Below are 16,585 nucleotides of genomic sequence, written 5' to 3'. Positions count from 1 at the left end.
AATAGTAATAATAAAAGTAATAATAATGATAATCACAAAAATATGAAGATAGTTGTATTGAAACAGTGTGAATCCTAGGAATATATTAATTTTCCTAGAAATCTCTCTATACTAAATGGGACCATACATTCACAGAAATTTTGAACAGCATCTACTTACATCTCCTGTAGCTGCTCTCTTTCGTACAGATGCATTTTTTGGAACTGGATCTGCCAAGCCAGGTATGCCAATAATGTCATTATTCTGAAAAAAAAAAAAACAACTTTACTATCATATTAGCTGCGGTAGCTCAGTCGTTATGGCATCTGACTACCATGTGAGAGACCTGGGTTTGATCCCTGTCTGGGGAGAACCAGGATTTTTTCCACCTGTTTAAGCTGCTCTGGCACCCACCCAGCATTGTATAAAGTGTATAAAGTTGGTACCTGGAGGACACACTGGCAGGTAAAGGTGGATATGGGCATGGTGCTGATCACATCAGCCCCACCTTCGGCCATGATCAAGAAAGTGATCTAACTCCACACCCCCAATACGCCTTCTTACTTTACTTTACTTTTACTATGATTTTATTGTATAATTTTAAATATAAATACAATATTGAATAGGTATTTATTTATTTATTCAATATTGTATATATAAAAACACAAATATTAGTGATATTTTAAGTGAATGAAATAGATATCAGGCAGGCATAGAGCACATGAATTAGCAATGTATTGGTATCAGTAGAGGCATAAACGATGCCAACCCTAGCACAATTTGAGCTCTGTTGGTACACTGGGTTTGCATAATGGAAAATCTAACATAATTTGCAGACTTGCTTCTCGGGTAGAGAAAAATTCACTTTAAAAGCAAATAATTTGAGAAATTAAAAATAAAATTACATCCAGCTCTTTTTTTTGGTCAACATGCTTTCCCAATCACACCCTTTTCTCTTCATATTTTATTATTCTCACCAGTTTACCTCGCAAAGAATATTTTATGGCAAGCAAGTTGTGGGGCTCTAATAAAACAAATGTTCCGCTTTGTAGTTGACAAATCATTTGACTTTCTCTAGTTCAATGTTGAACTTATTTCAGAAAGTAACTAACACATGTACATTTGCATGCAGCAAACATGCATGATGAACAATTAAGTCATGCAAAATACAAAATAAAAATAAGTATAAGCTGTGTTTTAGTATGAGAGTTCTACAGATGCTTAAAAAACAACTGGTTCTACAGTGCCTTGAAGTGAAAGTTCCTCAAGTTAAACTACACTCACCTCCAAAATAGAAATTGACTTCGTAAACTGTGAAGTTTGAAGTTCCTCCACTTTTTCCTAGTTTAAGAATAATGTGGTGTAAATGTATGTTAGACAATACAGTCACCATTAACCATATCATTGCTAGTTATAACATACAAATTCAGATACAGGGCAAAAATCTTTTTGCTCATAAATTGCAGAAAATTATAATTTTCATTTGTCCAATATAAAAGCTCCCATTCTTTTATTTCAAACTTTCACCTCAACATTATCAATTTCCTTTTGGTCTTCATTTTACATGTTTTACTTCCTTTGGAAAAACAATATAAAATGTCTGTTTGCAAGTGCAATAGTAAATATTTATAAAATAATCTAGATCTCCACTGAGTTTCCATAATTAGTAATGAATAAATGCCTCCTCCAAGTTCTTTACATTTTTATCATGTCCTAATATAAAAATAACTATTAATATAATATACATTGAACACAGTTTTAAAGTTAAATAATCATGGAGAAAACAATAAAATTTAGTTAAAAATAAAAGATAAACTTATCTTACACTTAATTTGTGTTATTGTTTTGTCACATACCTATTTGTTTACAAACATCACATTTCTTCCTTCAAAAACTCATATTACCAGCTGAACAATCAACATCGAACTTACAGAGGCAGGACTAGGGTCTTTATTGCAATTCCCAAGTGCAATGACGACCATAAACACAAATGGAAAGGAAAGGGTGACTGAAAGAATTTACCTTGTTCTCTGTCGCTATGAGCAGCCTTGCTGCAGAGATAACCAGGACAGAGTATAGATTTGAACTACTTACACATGGGAATACTTGTGTACATTGTACCAAAACTAAAAAAATCCCTTCCTACATGTGGAATCATCATTATCGAATTAGCATTGTCATACTATACTCTGAAACTTCATCATTTTGCTTTGGAAAAGATACAAGAGCACTGCATCAAAACAAGGCATGCATTGTTTCCTGGAGGACTTAACAAAATCATATGGTACATATTCAGTTTCCGCAGACTTTCTACCCTGTCCCCCAAACTTGTTTGCAGAAACTGAATATGTCATATGACTTCAGTGAAGCCCCAGCTACATGTGGTCAAAACAATGGTGATTATACACATATAAAATAAATTTGACACATTGATTGATATTTTATCGACACTGGCAGACAAACCATACCAGAATATCAATTTTAAGAAAGTTGGCTGGTCCAATATTTCTATAAATAGAGCATAAGTGAGAAATTTTGCCGCATTGTAATTGTTTTTGTATATGAAGTTATAATTCTCATAACCTGATTTTGTAGAGGCTCAAATAAATATTTACCTGGGACTAAAGCTGATGCAAAGATCGTGGAGGTTATGGGACCTTACCTTCATATCCCTTCTATGTGCCTTCATGGCATGGTGCAATGAACATGGGGTAACATAACTGCACTTACTTTACTATATGTATTGGCTGATATAGGCATATCTTTTTATCAGTCACTTACTGACAATTTTAACTATTATATTTTTTTCTTCTTTTTTTGTAAATGCTTGCAATTTAGTTCAAAATCTACCATTTACTAATAATTTTAATGAATATTCATGTACAGTGATTTTGTAAAGCAAATGTCTCAATGGACAATTTCTTTTTCTAAGTTATTTGTTTGTATGTTATTTTACATTACTTCTCTGTCACTTTGAGCTAATTATGACAATGAGGATGAGATTAGATAAAAAGTGATGCAAGTACACTCACAAAGAGCACCCATGCCCAAGAACATGAAAAAGTTATTGCTGAGATCAAAAGTCAACCACTTAATGTGTTCAACCACCAAGCATCTTTTTGTAAGGTAAAATCTATTGTAGTTATACATTAATTAACAAAGTGAATTTACTATTTTTTTGCAACGTTTCTAATTTTATATCAAATTGATAAAATATCTGCCATCGGTATCAGTAAATTATATATCAGGACTTATATTGGCATTGGCAAAATATTCATATTGGTACATCACTAATTTTTACCCCTGTTTCGGATAGATTTGCTTATGTATTATCATTTGTGTTATGAATGTATGAGAATTGGTATATTTTGAGTGTACATTTAACTCTTTCGCTGTGGAATTCTCTGGCACACAATATCCCTTGGCTGTGTAATTAAATTTGAAAATATATTTTTTTATAAACAAATATTTTTCACAATTACATTGCATTATATATGAGAGAGAACTTACAAAAGTCATTCCTTGCACTTGAAAACCATTCTGTAGTCCCTGGTGGTATGATATTTTGAAAAAGTTTGAAATTTTGAAAAAAAAAACATTTTTTTAGAAACAATAATTTTACACAATTACATTGCATTATATATGAGAGAGAACTTACTACCACGACCTTTTTACCTCGGCTTTTTGAACTATACGGTCGAGATGAAATTCACATTTAAAAGAAATAAAGAAAATGGTTTCATAATTTTACATGACAAAATACGAGAAATTCAAGTTTTAAATTTTCTATGTTGCAAAATTACTGGCACAAATATGTATTCACCTTTAGTACTTAAGGAAAATTACCAAAAATCGAGTATTAATGCACAATATATTTAAACAAAATTGAACAATCAATTAGACAAGTTCACACAAATTCTGTACATTCTTTGGTAAATATTTGTACAATAAAGCATAAATATTGCTTTACATCAACCTTTTGGCATATTTCAGGTTTATCTTAACTTTTATTACTTCAAGTCAAATTGTTTCTAAGAAGAATTGCTTCCGATCTTTCGCAGATTTGTACGTCGTAATTCGGCAAGAAATGTTCGATAATCAATCGGCGAAAACCAAGACGAATTATGTAAATAATATGTTCAATTCACTTTCCACATCCCAATTAAGCACTTTTTGTACATTTACGATATAGGCCTTTCATTTAAAGTATCTACATGCATGTATAATATTTATTCGTAGATTCCTTATAAAATGAAGATGGCTGCCATTTTATGTGATTCCAGCCGGTCACCAAATATATGTCCTTTGGACCTTTTACGCCTTTAGCGATGAAGTTCAACTTTTAAAAGTAAACATAATACTTATCTGCGCTGATATGCTTTAAAATATCGACGGATCTTCCTTTTTAATCAAATTCTTCAAATTTCACTTTCCGAAACATTTTGTGACGTCTCGTCAGTCCAAGATGATCTTAAAGATGAAACAGTGTATGCAAACTCTCACTGTTACCACTTTTTTCACAGAATACAAACTCGCGGATACATTTCAAGTTACAAATTTTGAATTGTACAAATATCATGCATAAAAATGCTTGTAAAATAATTTAAATACAATACAATAGACGTTACAATATTCTATTACATGATTATGTATTTTATTTTCACCTTTTTCAGTTATTTTTAGTTTTACAATTTCGGTGGGAAAAAGGTTATTTATGCGCAACTTAGATTTTTCCCTTTCTCTGAGTTGGCTATATTTCACAAGTTTAGGATTACTTCCAAGTTTAGGATTACTCTTCATGGCGCTACTTTTTAGCAAATCGTAAGTTTTTATCGAAAATCAACCAAAATTAATTTTAAATGGTTAGTACATGCTAATAATACATTTTAAATACATGTTTGCGCCCATATACTAATGAAAGAGCAAATAAAAGCCATTGAAACCAAACATATTTGTGTTTATGCATAATTTAGCAATTTTCGTGATACTTCACTAACCCAAATTACATCGCTGATTTATTAAAATGTTTTATATGTATGAAGTTTACATAGTATCTCAGTTATAACAAAGCCAAAATAAGGTAAACTAATTTTCCACTAATGTAAAGCACCAAATACGACCTCAAATCGTAAATTTCAAGTAATAAAATTATTTTATTTTTCACATTATGATGGTACTCATTCTGATACCGTCATACTGGCGCCCAATGGGCTTACCCACGCCAAACTATAAATTACAATTTTCTAAACTTATAACATCATACGAGATCAAGGTAAGATCTGTTATTACCAAGAAAATACAAAAAATTGGTAAAAGAACATAGTAACCATACAAGACAATTCAACATTTGGTAAGAAACAAAATTATCTCATAGTGTGTGTATTGTTGTGTTGCGATAATTATAATGTTATATTAATGCATTTTAAATATGAAGCACAAACTTCAAATGTAAGGTGAAGTTTAATAACATGACGAATATTAAATGTCAAATGACAAACAAAAGCAAAGATTAATACGTTATCACATTTGTAGCTACATGATTGCTAGTAGAGTGAGCTACAAAAATTATACATATACACTTTAGTTAGATGAATGCAAAACATAAAATTATTATAAGCTATTGTTTATTTGTGACAATACTCACAAACTTCACCATTTACAACATGGTTACTGCTCATTACATATTAACAAACAAAAGACACAATATTAAAATAAACAACTTGCAAAGTTATCATATCACAAGTTTACTTGTTTACTATGTAACATACATGTACACTAAATATTTAAATTATATTTGACTCAACACTACCAACATATGTGTTTCATTTATCATCTTTGTTATTATGAATGAAAACATTGTTGAGAGGAAATTCACACTGCTGTGGACATGAGAAAACTTTCAATTGAAATTTTAAACCAGTATTTTAGAGTATACTTAATGTTAAAACTGTATGCACTACTATGTGAAGGAACTTCACCATTTGCCAGATGTGAATGTTACTAATTTAAGCAATCAACACATCAAAGAGCCAGGAACTATCAAGTATCAGAAAAATATCTTGGATTCAATCTTAACGTATCAATACTACTCGTTTGCCCAGTACCAATAATGTGTTACTCAACTACCCCAACCATACAAAAAGATATTGCTTTAGTAAGGTTTCATCTTGTGAAGAAAACGTACCATCCAAAATTCTATGCTAATAAAACATATTCACATTCATAAAATTCACATTATCTCACTTTTCACATTAAGTTTTTTGTCAACCTTCGCCATTTAGAATAAAATGGTTAATACTCAATAATATTGACAAAAAATATTAATAACATTTTTCATATTCAGTTTCTTGAGTGGCACTATAGGACTTACTTATTGCCTTTTACGTGAACCTACCCCAAGTTTTTATGCTCTATGGCATAACCGCATGTGCAACGAGCTCGAATCAACTCATGGATCTCTTGGCTTACTTTTTGCAACACACAGTGAGTATTTGATTCATTTTATGGAATTAAAATACTCAAAATAATTCACATTAAAATTAGCATTTGGATTTTTGGTATCATTCCCTGGGTATTATAAACCAAAACCTGATTAACTTGTTCTTTGGACAAAAATATGTGAAACTGTATTCCAAGATAGTTCAACCAACAATTATTACTAAAATGTGACATTGATGCACTTAATTGTCTTACATTTTAATAAGTATCTCACTGTCCATGAGGTAAACCCTAACAACAAATTCAAAATTATTACTCTAATAAAAATGTATTTAAAGTACGACCATTTATAGGCCAACCATTAAAAAAAAATATGGAATAACTATAAGAGTTACTTAACACATTAATATTTTATACGAGGTGTACTACCAATTTTAGGCCAACCTCATTAATGGTAAGTTTGTTTCAAGAACAAACTGTGCACACATCTGTAATGACAGATGAAGAAAAATCACTTTTTTCTTGCATTGTTTGATCAAGTATATGTTGTACCACATCTTTATGTGTGCTACCTGCATCTAGCAAAGTGTTCAACCAAGAAATTTTCTTGTCCTTGGAACATTTCCACAATTTTACATGTTCAATAGCAATGTTTTCCTGAAGAATCCCATCACTGCAACGTAGGGCAGATATACGAGAGTCACCAAAGTTTTTTATACATAAGTATGGACCTTCATACAGATAACAATATTTTTTAATTGGATTATCATCCATATCTCTTTGTCTATTTCGAATAAAAACAAGATTTCCAGAAGAAATTGATATTTTATCTAGTTGCTTACAATTCAACTTGTTTAACTTATTAGATCTAGCTGCATGACTTTTAATTTGAGCCATAAGCAGTTTGTCATTCCATGACTGAGGTGTACTATCATCATACATGACATTTCCTACTTGTAGGTTAGGTTCTTTATTTAACCTTAATTCTATTGGAGCGAAACCAGTTTGTGAAGAGATAGCATTGTTTAACCAATGCAAAGCCATGGATACTTGCTGGGGCCATTTAGCATGGTTATCGATGCACAATACTCTCATTAAACGGTTAAGTTCCGAATGATACCGTTCAACCATGTTGGATGAAGGGTGGTAAGGTGGAGTAAACATAAGTTTGACACCATATTCTTTCATTTTAGTATTAAAAAGACATGAACGAAACTGTGGTCCATTATCCGAAATTATTTTTTCTGGAATACCCAGATGTACAAAATATACATGACACAATTTGTTCAGTACCGTGACAGCATTACTGTTTGTCACTGGATATGCCACTAAATACCTGGATGCTGCATCCAATATGGTAAATAAGAAGCGTTCACGTTTAGGACCCATGGTGAATGGACCTTGTAAATCAATGAACAATATTTTCCCAGGCTTGTCGGTTATGTGTACTTTGGCTAAATGTTTAGACGGATGCTTGTTCGGTTTAGTACGAATGCATAAATCACAGTCTGCTACATATTGTTGTACATCTTTCTTCATACCTTTCCATTGGAAGTATCTATATATCTGAGAAAGTGTACGACTAGCACCAAAGTGTCCCGATAAGTCATGAAATTTATTCAAAATTGAACCTACTAATGTAGTTGGAACACAAATTCTAACTTTTTGAACGTTATGAAAGTCTCTAACACACAAAATATTGTCTCTAAGAAGATAACGTTGACTCCAAGTCCTACATCTTGGATTATCATTGAGAATTGAAGAGTGCAAAATATATTGCCTAATTTCTTTCAATTCATCATCTTTTCCTTGTGCTACAATCAAATCATCAATGTCAATGAAAGGTTCTACTATTTCCTTAAATTGCAAAGAATTTACATGATACAAGAGGTCTTCTTGCATCGGAAATGTCCTACTTAGAACATCAGCAATTATATTTTCTGACCCTTTACAGTATTGTACTTGGAATGAATACTGTTGTAATTGTACAAACCAACGAGTTAAACGTGCATTCCAGGTGTGCGCCGTTTCTAACCAGGTAAGTGCTTTATGGTCAGTTATAATAATGAAATGTCTGCCTTTTAACAGAGAACAGAACTTATCAATAGTAAACAATATGGCTAAAACCTCTAATTCTGTAGAAGTGTATGATTTTTCATAACTTCTGAGCAATCTGCTCACGAAACCGAGAGGTTTGATGTTACCATCAATCAGCTGATAGCAGTATCCTGCAACACCTATTATTGATGCATCAGTTTGTACATAAAAAGTGTGTAAAAAGTTAGGAAAAGATAAAAGTACTTGTTCACTAACTTTATCTTTTAATGTTTTAAAAGCTGTAGAAGCTTGGTCATTCCATTGCCATTTCTTACCGGCCTTCAACAAGTCATACATAGGTTGTGCTATGATGGCATAATTTTTTATGTATTTGCTCAACCAATTAAAACAACCTAAGATTTTTTGCAGTTGCTTAACTGAATTGGGCACAGGCAAATTCATTATGGAATTAACATACTTAGGATCTTTCTTATACCCCTGCGAAGCAATAATGTGACCCAAAAATTTAATTTCCGGTCTACAAAACTCACATTTTTCCAGTTTCAAAGTCATGCCTGCCTATCATTAAGCTCACGAAAAACATCTTGCTTTAAATTCACATTTTCATTCTTCGATGTCAAATTTGTTCTAACCGTAACAGGAGTCAGTACATCATTGACCATGGTTGTTAAACTTGACTCAATCAGAGACATAGCCTTTCTAATGTTGACATTTAAATGAGTAACTGCACCATCGTTTACCATGTCACTTTTTGGAGCAAACTTAACATATTGTACATTTTTACCTTCTTCACTATCATTATTTACGTCAGGTGTAAGTTTGGATGACTGACTGACGTGTTTCACGACATCTGATTCGTAATCAACATCACACTTGTCATAGCGATCACCCTTAACTGTCATATTCATTAACGGTTTTTTGAACTGTAATTGATCTATTGCACTATGAACCTGACCTAAATTTTTACTAACTTTACACAAAGACATTGCATTCTCTTCACAAGCTTGGTAACATTTCTCTAGCTTCTTGTCAAATTGTCTTGTCAGATCGTCTATCACACTCTCGATTTTATTATCAACATCTTCCGTTAACGATACCAATTCAACGTTTACTTTTGTGTCAAGCGTATGCAAATCTTTCTCTACTTTTTCATACCTAAGCATGCATTCGTTTCTAAATTGACCTATGTCAATTTTAAGATCTTTGAACTCCTTGGTATGAGCTTTGTTTGCTTCTGTTAATGCATGCAAAGCTGCGTCCACCTTTTTGTTTTGATCTGCTTGCACCTGCAAAGCAGTCTTAATATCACTATTTTGGGTGTCAAGTTTACTATTTTGTAACTGCAAAGCAGTGTCTAATTTACTATTTTGTTCTGCTTGCACTTTATTTTGTGCATTAATTAACCCCACAATGTCCGCCAGTGTGATATTACTCTCAACAGTTTCAGTCATTGTTAATGTGTTTAAACTAATTAACAAAACAAATACAGAAATCTACAACTTAAATAATTGACTCCTTATTAGTCAAGAAACAATATGAGCTTCAGTTATTTTAATAGTAACTGAGACTAAACTTGAGTCTCATAATCTATCTACCACGACCTTTTTACCTCGGCTTTTTGAACTATACGGTCGAGATGAAATTCACATTTAAAAGAAATAAAGAAAATGGTTTCATAATTTTACATGACAAAATACGAGAAATTCAAGTTTTAAATTTTCTATGTTGCAAAATTACTGGCACAAATATGTATTCACCTTTAGTACTCAAGGAAAATTACCAAAAATCGAGTATTAATGCACAATATATTTAAACAAAATTGAACAATCAATTAGACAAGTTCACACAAATTCTGTACATTCTTTGGTAAATATTTGTACAATAAAGCATAAATATTGCTTTACATCAACCTTTTGGCATATTTCAGGTTTATCTTAACTTTTATTACTTCAAGTCAAATTGTTTCTAAGAAGAATTGCTTCCGATCTTTCGCAGATTTGTACGTCGTAATTCGGCAAGAAATGTTCGATAATCAATCGGCGAAAACCAAGACGAATTATGTAAATAATATGTTCAATTCACTTTCCACATCCCAATTAAGCACTTTTTGTACATTTACGATATAGGCCTTTCATTTAAAGTATCTACATGCATGTATAATATTTATTCGTAGATTCCTTATAAAATGAAGATGGCTGCCATTTTATGTGATTCCAGCCGGTCACCAAATATATGTCCTTTGGACCTTTTACGCCTTTAGCGATGAAGTTCAACTTTTAAAAGTAAACATAATACTTATCTGCGCTGATATGCTTTAAAATATCGACGGATCTTCCTTTTTAATCAAATTCTTCAAATTTCACTTTCCGAAACATTTTGTGACGTCTCGTCAGTCCAAGATGATCTTAAAGATGAAACAGTGTATGCAAACTCTCACTGTTACCACTTTTTTCACAGAATACAAACTCGCGGATACATTTCAAGTTACAAATTTTGAATTGTACAAATATCATGCATAAAAATGCTTGTAAAATAATTTAAATACAATACAATAGACGTTACAATATTCTATTACATGATTATGTATTTTATTTTCACCTTTTTCAGTTATTTTTAGTTTTACAATTTCGGTGGGAAAAAGGTTATTTATGCGCAACTTAGATTTTTCCCTTTCTCTGAGTTGGCTATATTTCACAAGTTTAGGATTACTTCCAAGTTTAGGATTACTCTTCATGGCGCTACTTTTTAGCAAATCGTAAGTTTTTATCGAAAATCAACCAAAATTAATTTTAAATGGTTAGTACATGCTAATAATACATTTTAAATACATGTTTGCGCCCATATACTAATGAAAGAGCAAATAAAAGCCATTGAAACCAAACATATTTGTGTTTATGCATAATTTAGCAATTTTCGTGATACTTCACTAACCCAAATTACATCGCTGATTTATTAAAATGTTTTATATGTATGAAGTTTACATAGTATCTCAGTTATAACAAAGCCAAAATAAGGTAAACTAATTTTCCACTAATGTAAAGCACCAAATACGACCTCAAATCGTAAATTTCAAGTAATAAAATTATTTTATTTTTCACATTATGATGGTACTCATTCTGATACCGTCATATTACAAAAGTCATTCCTTGCACTGGCAAACCATTCTGTAGTCCCTGGTGGTATGATATTTTGAAAAAAATTGAAATTTTGAAAAAAAGCAAAACAAAAAACATCTGCTCCATGATGTTACGGACGGCGGTACAACTTCTTCATCAGACACTACACAATCACTGTCACCACTTGAAGCCTCATAAAAACTGTTGCTATTATCGTCACAACTTAATTCACCTTCTGATTCTGAGTCGGCAAATAACAGTTGAGTAACATCATTATCAGACAAGTGTTGACGACTTGAGGAAGCCATGTTGTTTACATTCGAACATGCATTTGAAACTGACATGTCAGAGCACTCAACGCTCGTATGTCAGAAAATTCTAAACGGAGGCGTAATTAGCGACATCATACAAGTTCAAATAGTTCCAAATACTATCAACAAATGTCAGAAGGCTACTCAAAGCGACGTACTGCGGAAATGCGACACCCGCAGTGAGTGGAAGTATGAACTCGCAATAATGCGACTTCCGCGGAGCAAGGCACCTGGCGTACTGTGCATAAATGCGACGACCACAGCGAAAGAGTTAAGTTGTCGCCACCAGGTGGTAGGAGAATGCAGAATCTCTTCCTTGGAAACTGTTCAGGGCATGGTAAGTATCGGGAAATACCTGCACTGAATGAGATAACAGCGAGGGACATTGCTATATGGTGGTTGATTGATTAATTGATTTGTTTTATTTTACTTAGCTTTCTCAACCACTTTTGAATAATTTGCGAAGATTGGGATGAGGATGAGTGATGACACTCACAAACATCCATGCCCAGGCTGGGTTCGAATCCCATCGAATCCCCCTGGCGTCGTAGCATGATGTGCTAACCACTCTGCCATGGGGGCCGGCTCTACGGTGGTCGACTCCACTCCAATGTAGTCCAGTGTTAGTGTACATTAAATAGTGTAAAAAGTCATCCAGTGTTTAATTACAAAACACAACATTTTATGGTAATCTGGGCCAGATGAGGGGGGACTATGTTTGGGATAGATTAGTGTATGTATTATCATTTGTGTTATGAATGTGTGAGAATTTGTATATTTTAAATGTTCATTTAGGTTGTTGCCACCAGGTGGTAGGACTATGCAGACTCTCTTCTTCGGAGAATGTTCAAGGCAAGGTACATATTGCGAAATACCCGCACTGAATGAGAGAACAGCGAGACACATTGCTACAGGGTGGTCGACTCCACTCCAATCCAATGTAATCCAGTGTTAGTGTAAATTAGATAGTGTAATTAGTCATCCAGTGTTTAATTATAAAATGCAACAACCACTAACAAGGAAATGATAAAGCTAGGTATGGTCTGAGTACTTACAAGAAAGATCATCTGTTTACAAGGGAAGTACTCCACAGGATGTTTGTATACACTTTCGTTTGCATACTCGTCGGTGAAAAAGTACCTCTTCAACTCATCTGATGAGCTCTGGAATGAAAATAAATCCATCACTCAACAAAATTATGGATACACCATTAAAAAAAATGAAACAATGATTATGCAAGTTAACACAACTAAGCTTGGCACATAATTATACTGCATTCTTATTATTTTCTAATTGTCAGTTCTCTGCCTCTTTACACTAACTGTGATCATGAGGATGAATGATGCTTGGATGAGAAACTGATGAAAGGTGTGTATGTGCGGGGGGGGGGGGGGGTGGGGGGGCATGCCAGGAGTTGGGTTTGTCAGTGGCGAGATAATGAGTCTAGCCTGAGTCTGTGCTTAACCAAGAAAACAACTACAAAAATTATTGAAAATAAGACAATTAGTAGTGTATTAGAATGTCTACAGATTGGATATTTTAAATTGATAATATTTCTTTCTTTCTTTACTCCTATTTCAGTTACTTTGCTTCATTTTTCTACCTTTGCGTTAATTGCCCTGTTTAATTCTGAAATAATCGTTGTACACAAACACACAAATTTTTACCATGGTTCAATTTCTATCAGCTTGCCATTGTCACCCACTTCACGTGAGGCATGAAGAGGTACTCTGCTTTGGGCCTGTTACTACATAATGAGCTATTGCGTTGCTTCCATTACATTACCACATAATTTTCGTAATTTAGCACTGAAATAATGTTGCTAAATGCTTTTGTTGTTAGGTTAGGTGAGCCTGGTCTAGGGCTGTTAGAATAAAAATAACACCCCAAAATGCTTCCAACAGCTGATCACATCACATCTAGTCTAAAGATATTATATTATTTGGTATAAAGACACTATAGTCACTAATTATTATCTGATAAATGAACTTTGTGAAACTCTAAACTACACTTATTACTTAAAGCTTCAAACTTACTTTCACAATCTTTTCCAGTATTCTCCAAGACTTCTAAATACTCTGATAAAACCTGTGATTACCAATTGCAATAATGAAGGTGAATGACAAACTGATGAAAAAGATAATGGGACAAACACCATGTCCAAATCAGGGTTTGAACCTCTGGCTTCAAGCATATTATGCTGATCACTCTGTCATGGAGAATGACAAATCTATTTGATCTAAGAATTAGTTAAAAGAGAAACAACAAAGAATGTCTTTGTCCAAGTTAGTCAATGAAAATACTCATATTCTACAATAAAGAGGATAAAGTCACCATTTTGAGAATTGACTATTTGCATAAACTAATGTACCATCTACGACGAGACTAACTCAGTCACTTCAATCATATAATTAGACCTTCAATAATGCAGAGGGGAACAATATTATGAAACCCATATATAAACAATATCATACCTGTTTAATTATTTATATGTTAGTAAGGTAAGATTACAGCACTATGTCTACTCATATTGAGATGCTGTTCATAGAAAACTTCATAGGAAAAACAATCTACACTTTTTAAGTCTATACTTGTGACAATCGATAAACTATTATTATGAACCTGTTAACTGGTGACACATCCTTTGAAAGAAAACAATAATTAAAAATTATATTACATCGACATCAGACTCATGTCATAAATATATTATTAGCGATGCTACATAAGAAATGAACATTTACATATATTGCATAACACGCTATGCGATGTTGTCAATTGCTTTACAATATCAATAATATTTACATATTATGTTTGTCAAATAGGATTTGGCAAATTGCAATGCCACGAACGATAGAAGTACGTTCACTAAATCACATTGTAGGATGTAAAAACATGCTTTCATCCAACTTAAGTTCAAGAAATATTAGATCAAATAATATGACGATCCATATGCTTATTAGTTTTCACTAAGTTCACTTGTCAGAATAAATATTGAAAATAAATCCTTTCAATCTACTGTAGGATTCAATTTACCACGTTTGTCAATCAAACCATACTTATCTGTCCATTTTCACATGCAATGAAAATTCAGTTTAGATCTTCTTCATGTCACGTATTTTCAATTTTAGAATTCTGCAATTCCAACTTACTAACGCGGGCATACGTCAACATTTATTCAATATGGATATTACAGATTAAATGTGACATAATAACAACAGATTCATCTCGTTTATAACAAGATGTAGACAGATTTAATCTGCACAAAATTGTACCACGTCACCATACAGCCACTTCCATCTTAAAGATAGCAGTGTTTTCAACTTTTACACTTATCACCATTTTCACAGAATACAAACTTGTAAACATTTTTCATGTGAGAAATACGAGGGTGGTTTGAAAAGTTCTCGGAAGCACCACCAGATGTCAGTGCTAGGACAACGAGGTTCCCGCATAGTAATAGGCCATCCTTTATTAATAAACACGTGGAGCGTCAGTGTTCTGGGTAGAGATCTGTGGTGCAGACGTCACTTTGTAGTTGTTCCCGTGCAGTGCTTTGTGAAGATGGAAAAAATCGAGATTTCAGCGGTGATTAAGTACTTCGTAAAGAAAGATATGAAAGCAAAGGAAATTCATGCCGATTTTCTGAACACACTGGGGGACTCTGCTCCTTCATATTCAACTGTTGCAAAGTGGACAAACAAGTTTAAATTTTGGTCGGGACAGCTTAGAAGATGATCCACGTAGTGGTCGCCCAAAATGTGCTACTACCCCAGAAATTATTGAAAAAGTGCATAAATTGGTCATGGAGGATCACCGACTGAAAGTGCGTGAAATTGCTGAAGCTATAGGAATGTCATCCGAACGGGCATATCACATTTTAACAGTTGAATTGGACATGAGAAAATTATCTGCAAGATGGGTGCCGCGACTTTTAACACAGGACCATAAACACATCAGAGAGGACATTTCCGAACAATGTTTGACTCGTTTTAAGAGAAACCAAACAGATTTTTTGCGCCGGTTTGTGATGACAGATGAAACATGGGTCCACTACTATACCCCAGAGACAAAACAACAAAGCAGTGGAAACATGTTGATTCACCACCACCAAAGAAAGCAAAGGCAATACGGTCGGCCGGAAAGGTAATGGCGTCAGTGTTTTGGGATGCGAAAGGGATTCAGTTGATCGATTATCTTCCCACTTGTCAAACAATTACGGGACAATACTACGCTAATCTCCTCGACCAACTAAAGCATAAGATACGGGAAAAGAGGCCAGGTTTGGAAAGAAAGAAAATCATCTTGCATCAGGACAATGCACGCCCTCACACAAGTGTCGTTGCCATGGCAAAAATTCATGAACTTGGTTACGAATTGTTGCCACATCCACCTTATTCGCCTGATTTGGCTCCCTCAGACTTCTATCTTTTCCCCAAACTCAAAAGTTTCCTCGGTGGACGGAGATTCTCTTCAAAGGGAGAACTAATAGCCGAAGTTGACACGTATTTCACAGGCCTGGAGGAATCTAATTTTCGAGATGGGATCAAGGCATTGGAACATCGCTGGACCAAGTTCATTAGTGTACAGGGAGACTACATTGAAAAATAAAAAAAATCACTGTTGTAAGTCGTTTCTTTCTATTCCATTCTGAGAACTTTTCAAACCACCCTCGTATTATATTGT

The 16,585-nt window shown here is 33.5% G+C and overlaps 1 protein-coding gene across 2 annotated transcripts in view; it reads right to left on the bottom strand.

Moving 5' to 3' along the window:
• LOC145987835 (transmembrane protein 87A) overlaps positions 1-16,585 on the bottom strand; it is an 84,178-nt gene that overhangs the window by 61,266 nt on the left and 6,327 nt on the right. The window contains exons 4-6 of one of the 2 annotated variants that reach the window (XM_083122574.1): positions 12,958-13,065; positions 1,264-1,320; positions 160-243 (exon numbers count right to left, since the gene is read on the bottom strand). In XM_083122574.1, the coding sequence (XP_082978700.1) occupies positions 160-243; positions 1,264-1,320; positions 12,958-13,065 (249 nt within the window). The remainder of the gene's footprint in view (positions 1-159; positions 244-1,263; positions 1,321-12,957; positions 13,066-16,585) is intronic. The other variant, XM_083122575.1, reaches the window with a different exon arrangement.

This window comes from Lepisma saccharinum, chromosome 5, assembly GCF_977018435.1.
Source record: "Lepisma saccharinum chromosome 5, izLepSacc3.1, whole genome shotgun sequence".
Lineage (NCBI taxonomy): Eukaryota > Metazoa > Arthropoda > Insecta > Zygentoma > Lepismatidae > Lepisma > Lepisma saccharinum.
The sequence above is the reverse complement of the archived record's forward strand: the minus strand, read 5'-3'. Positions and strand labels throughout refer to the sequence as shown.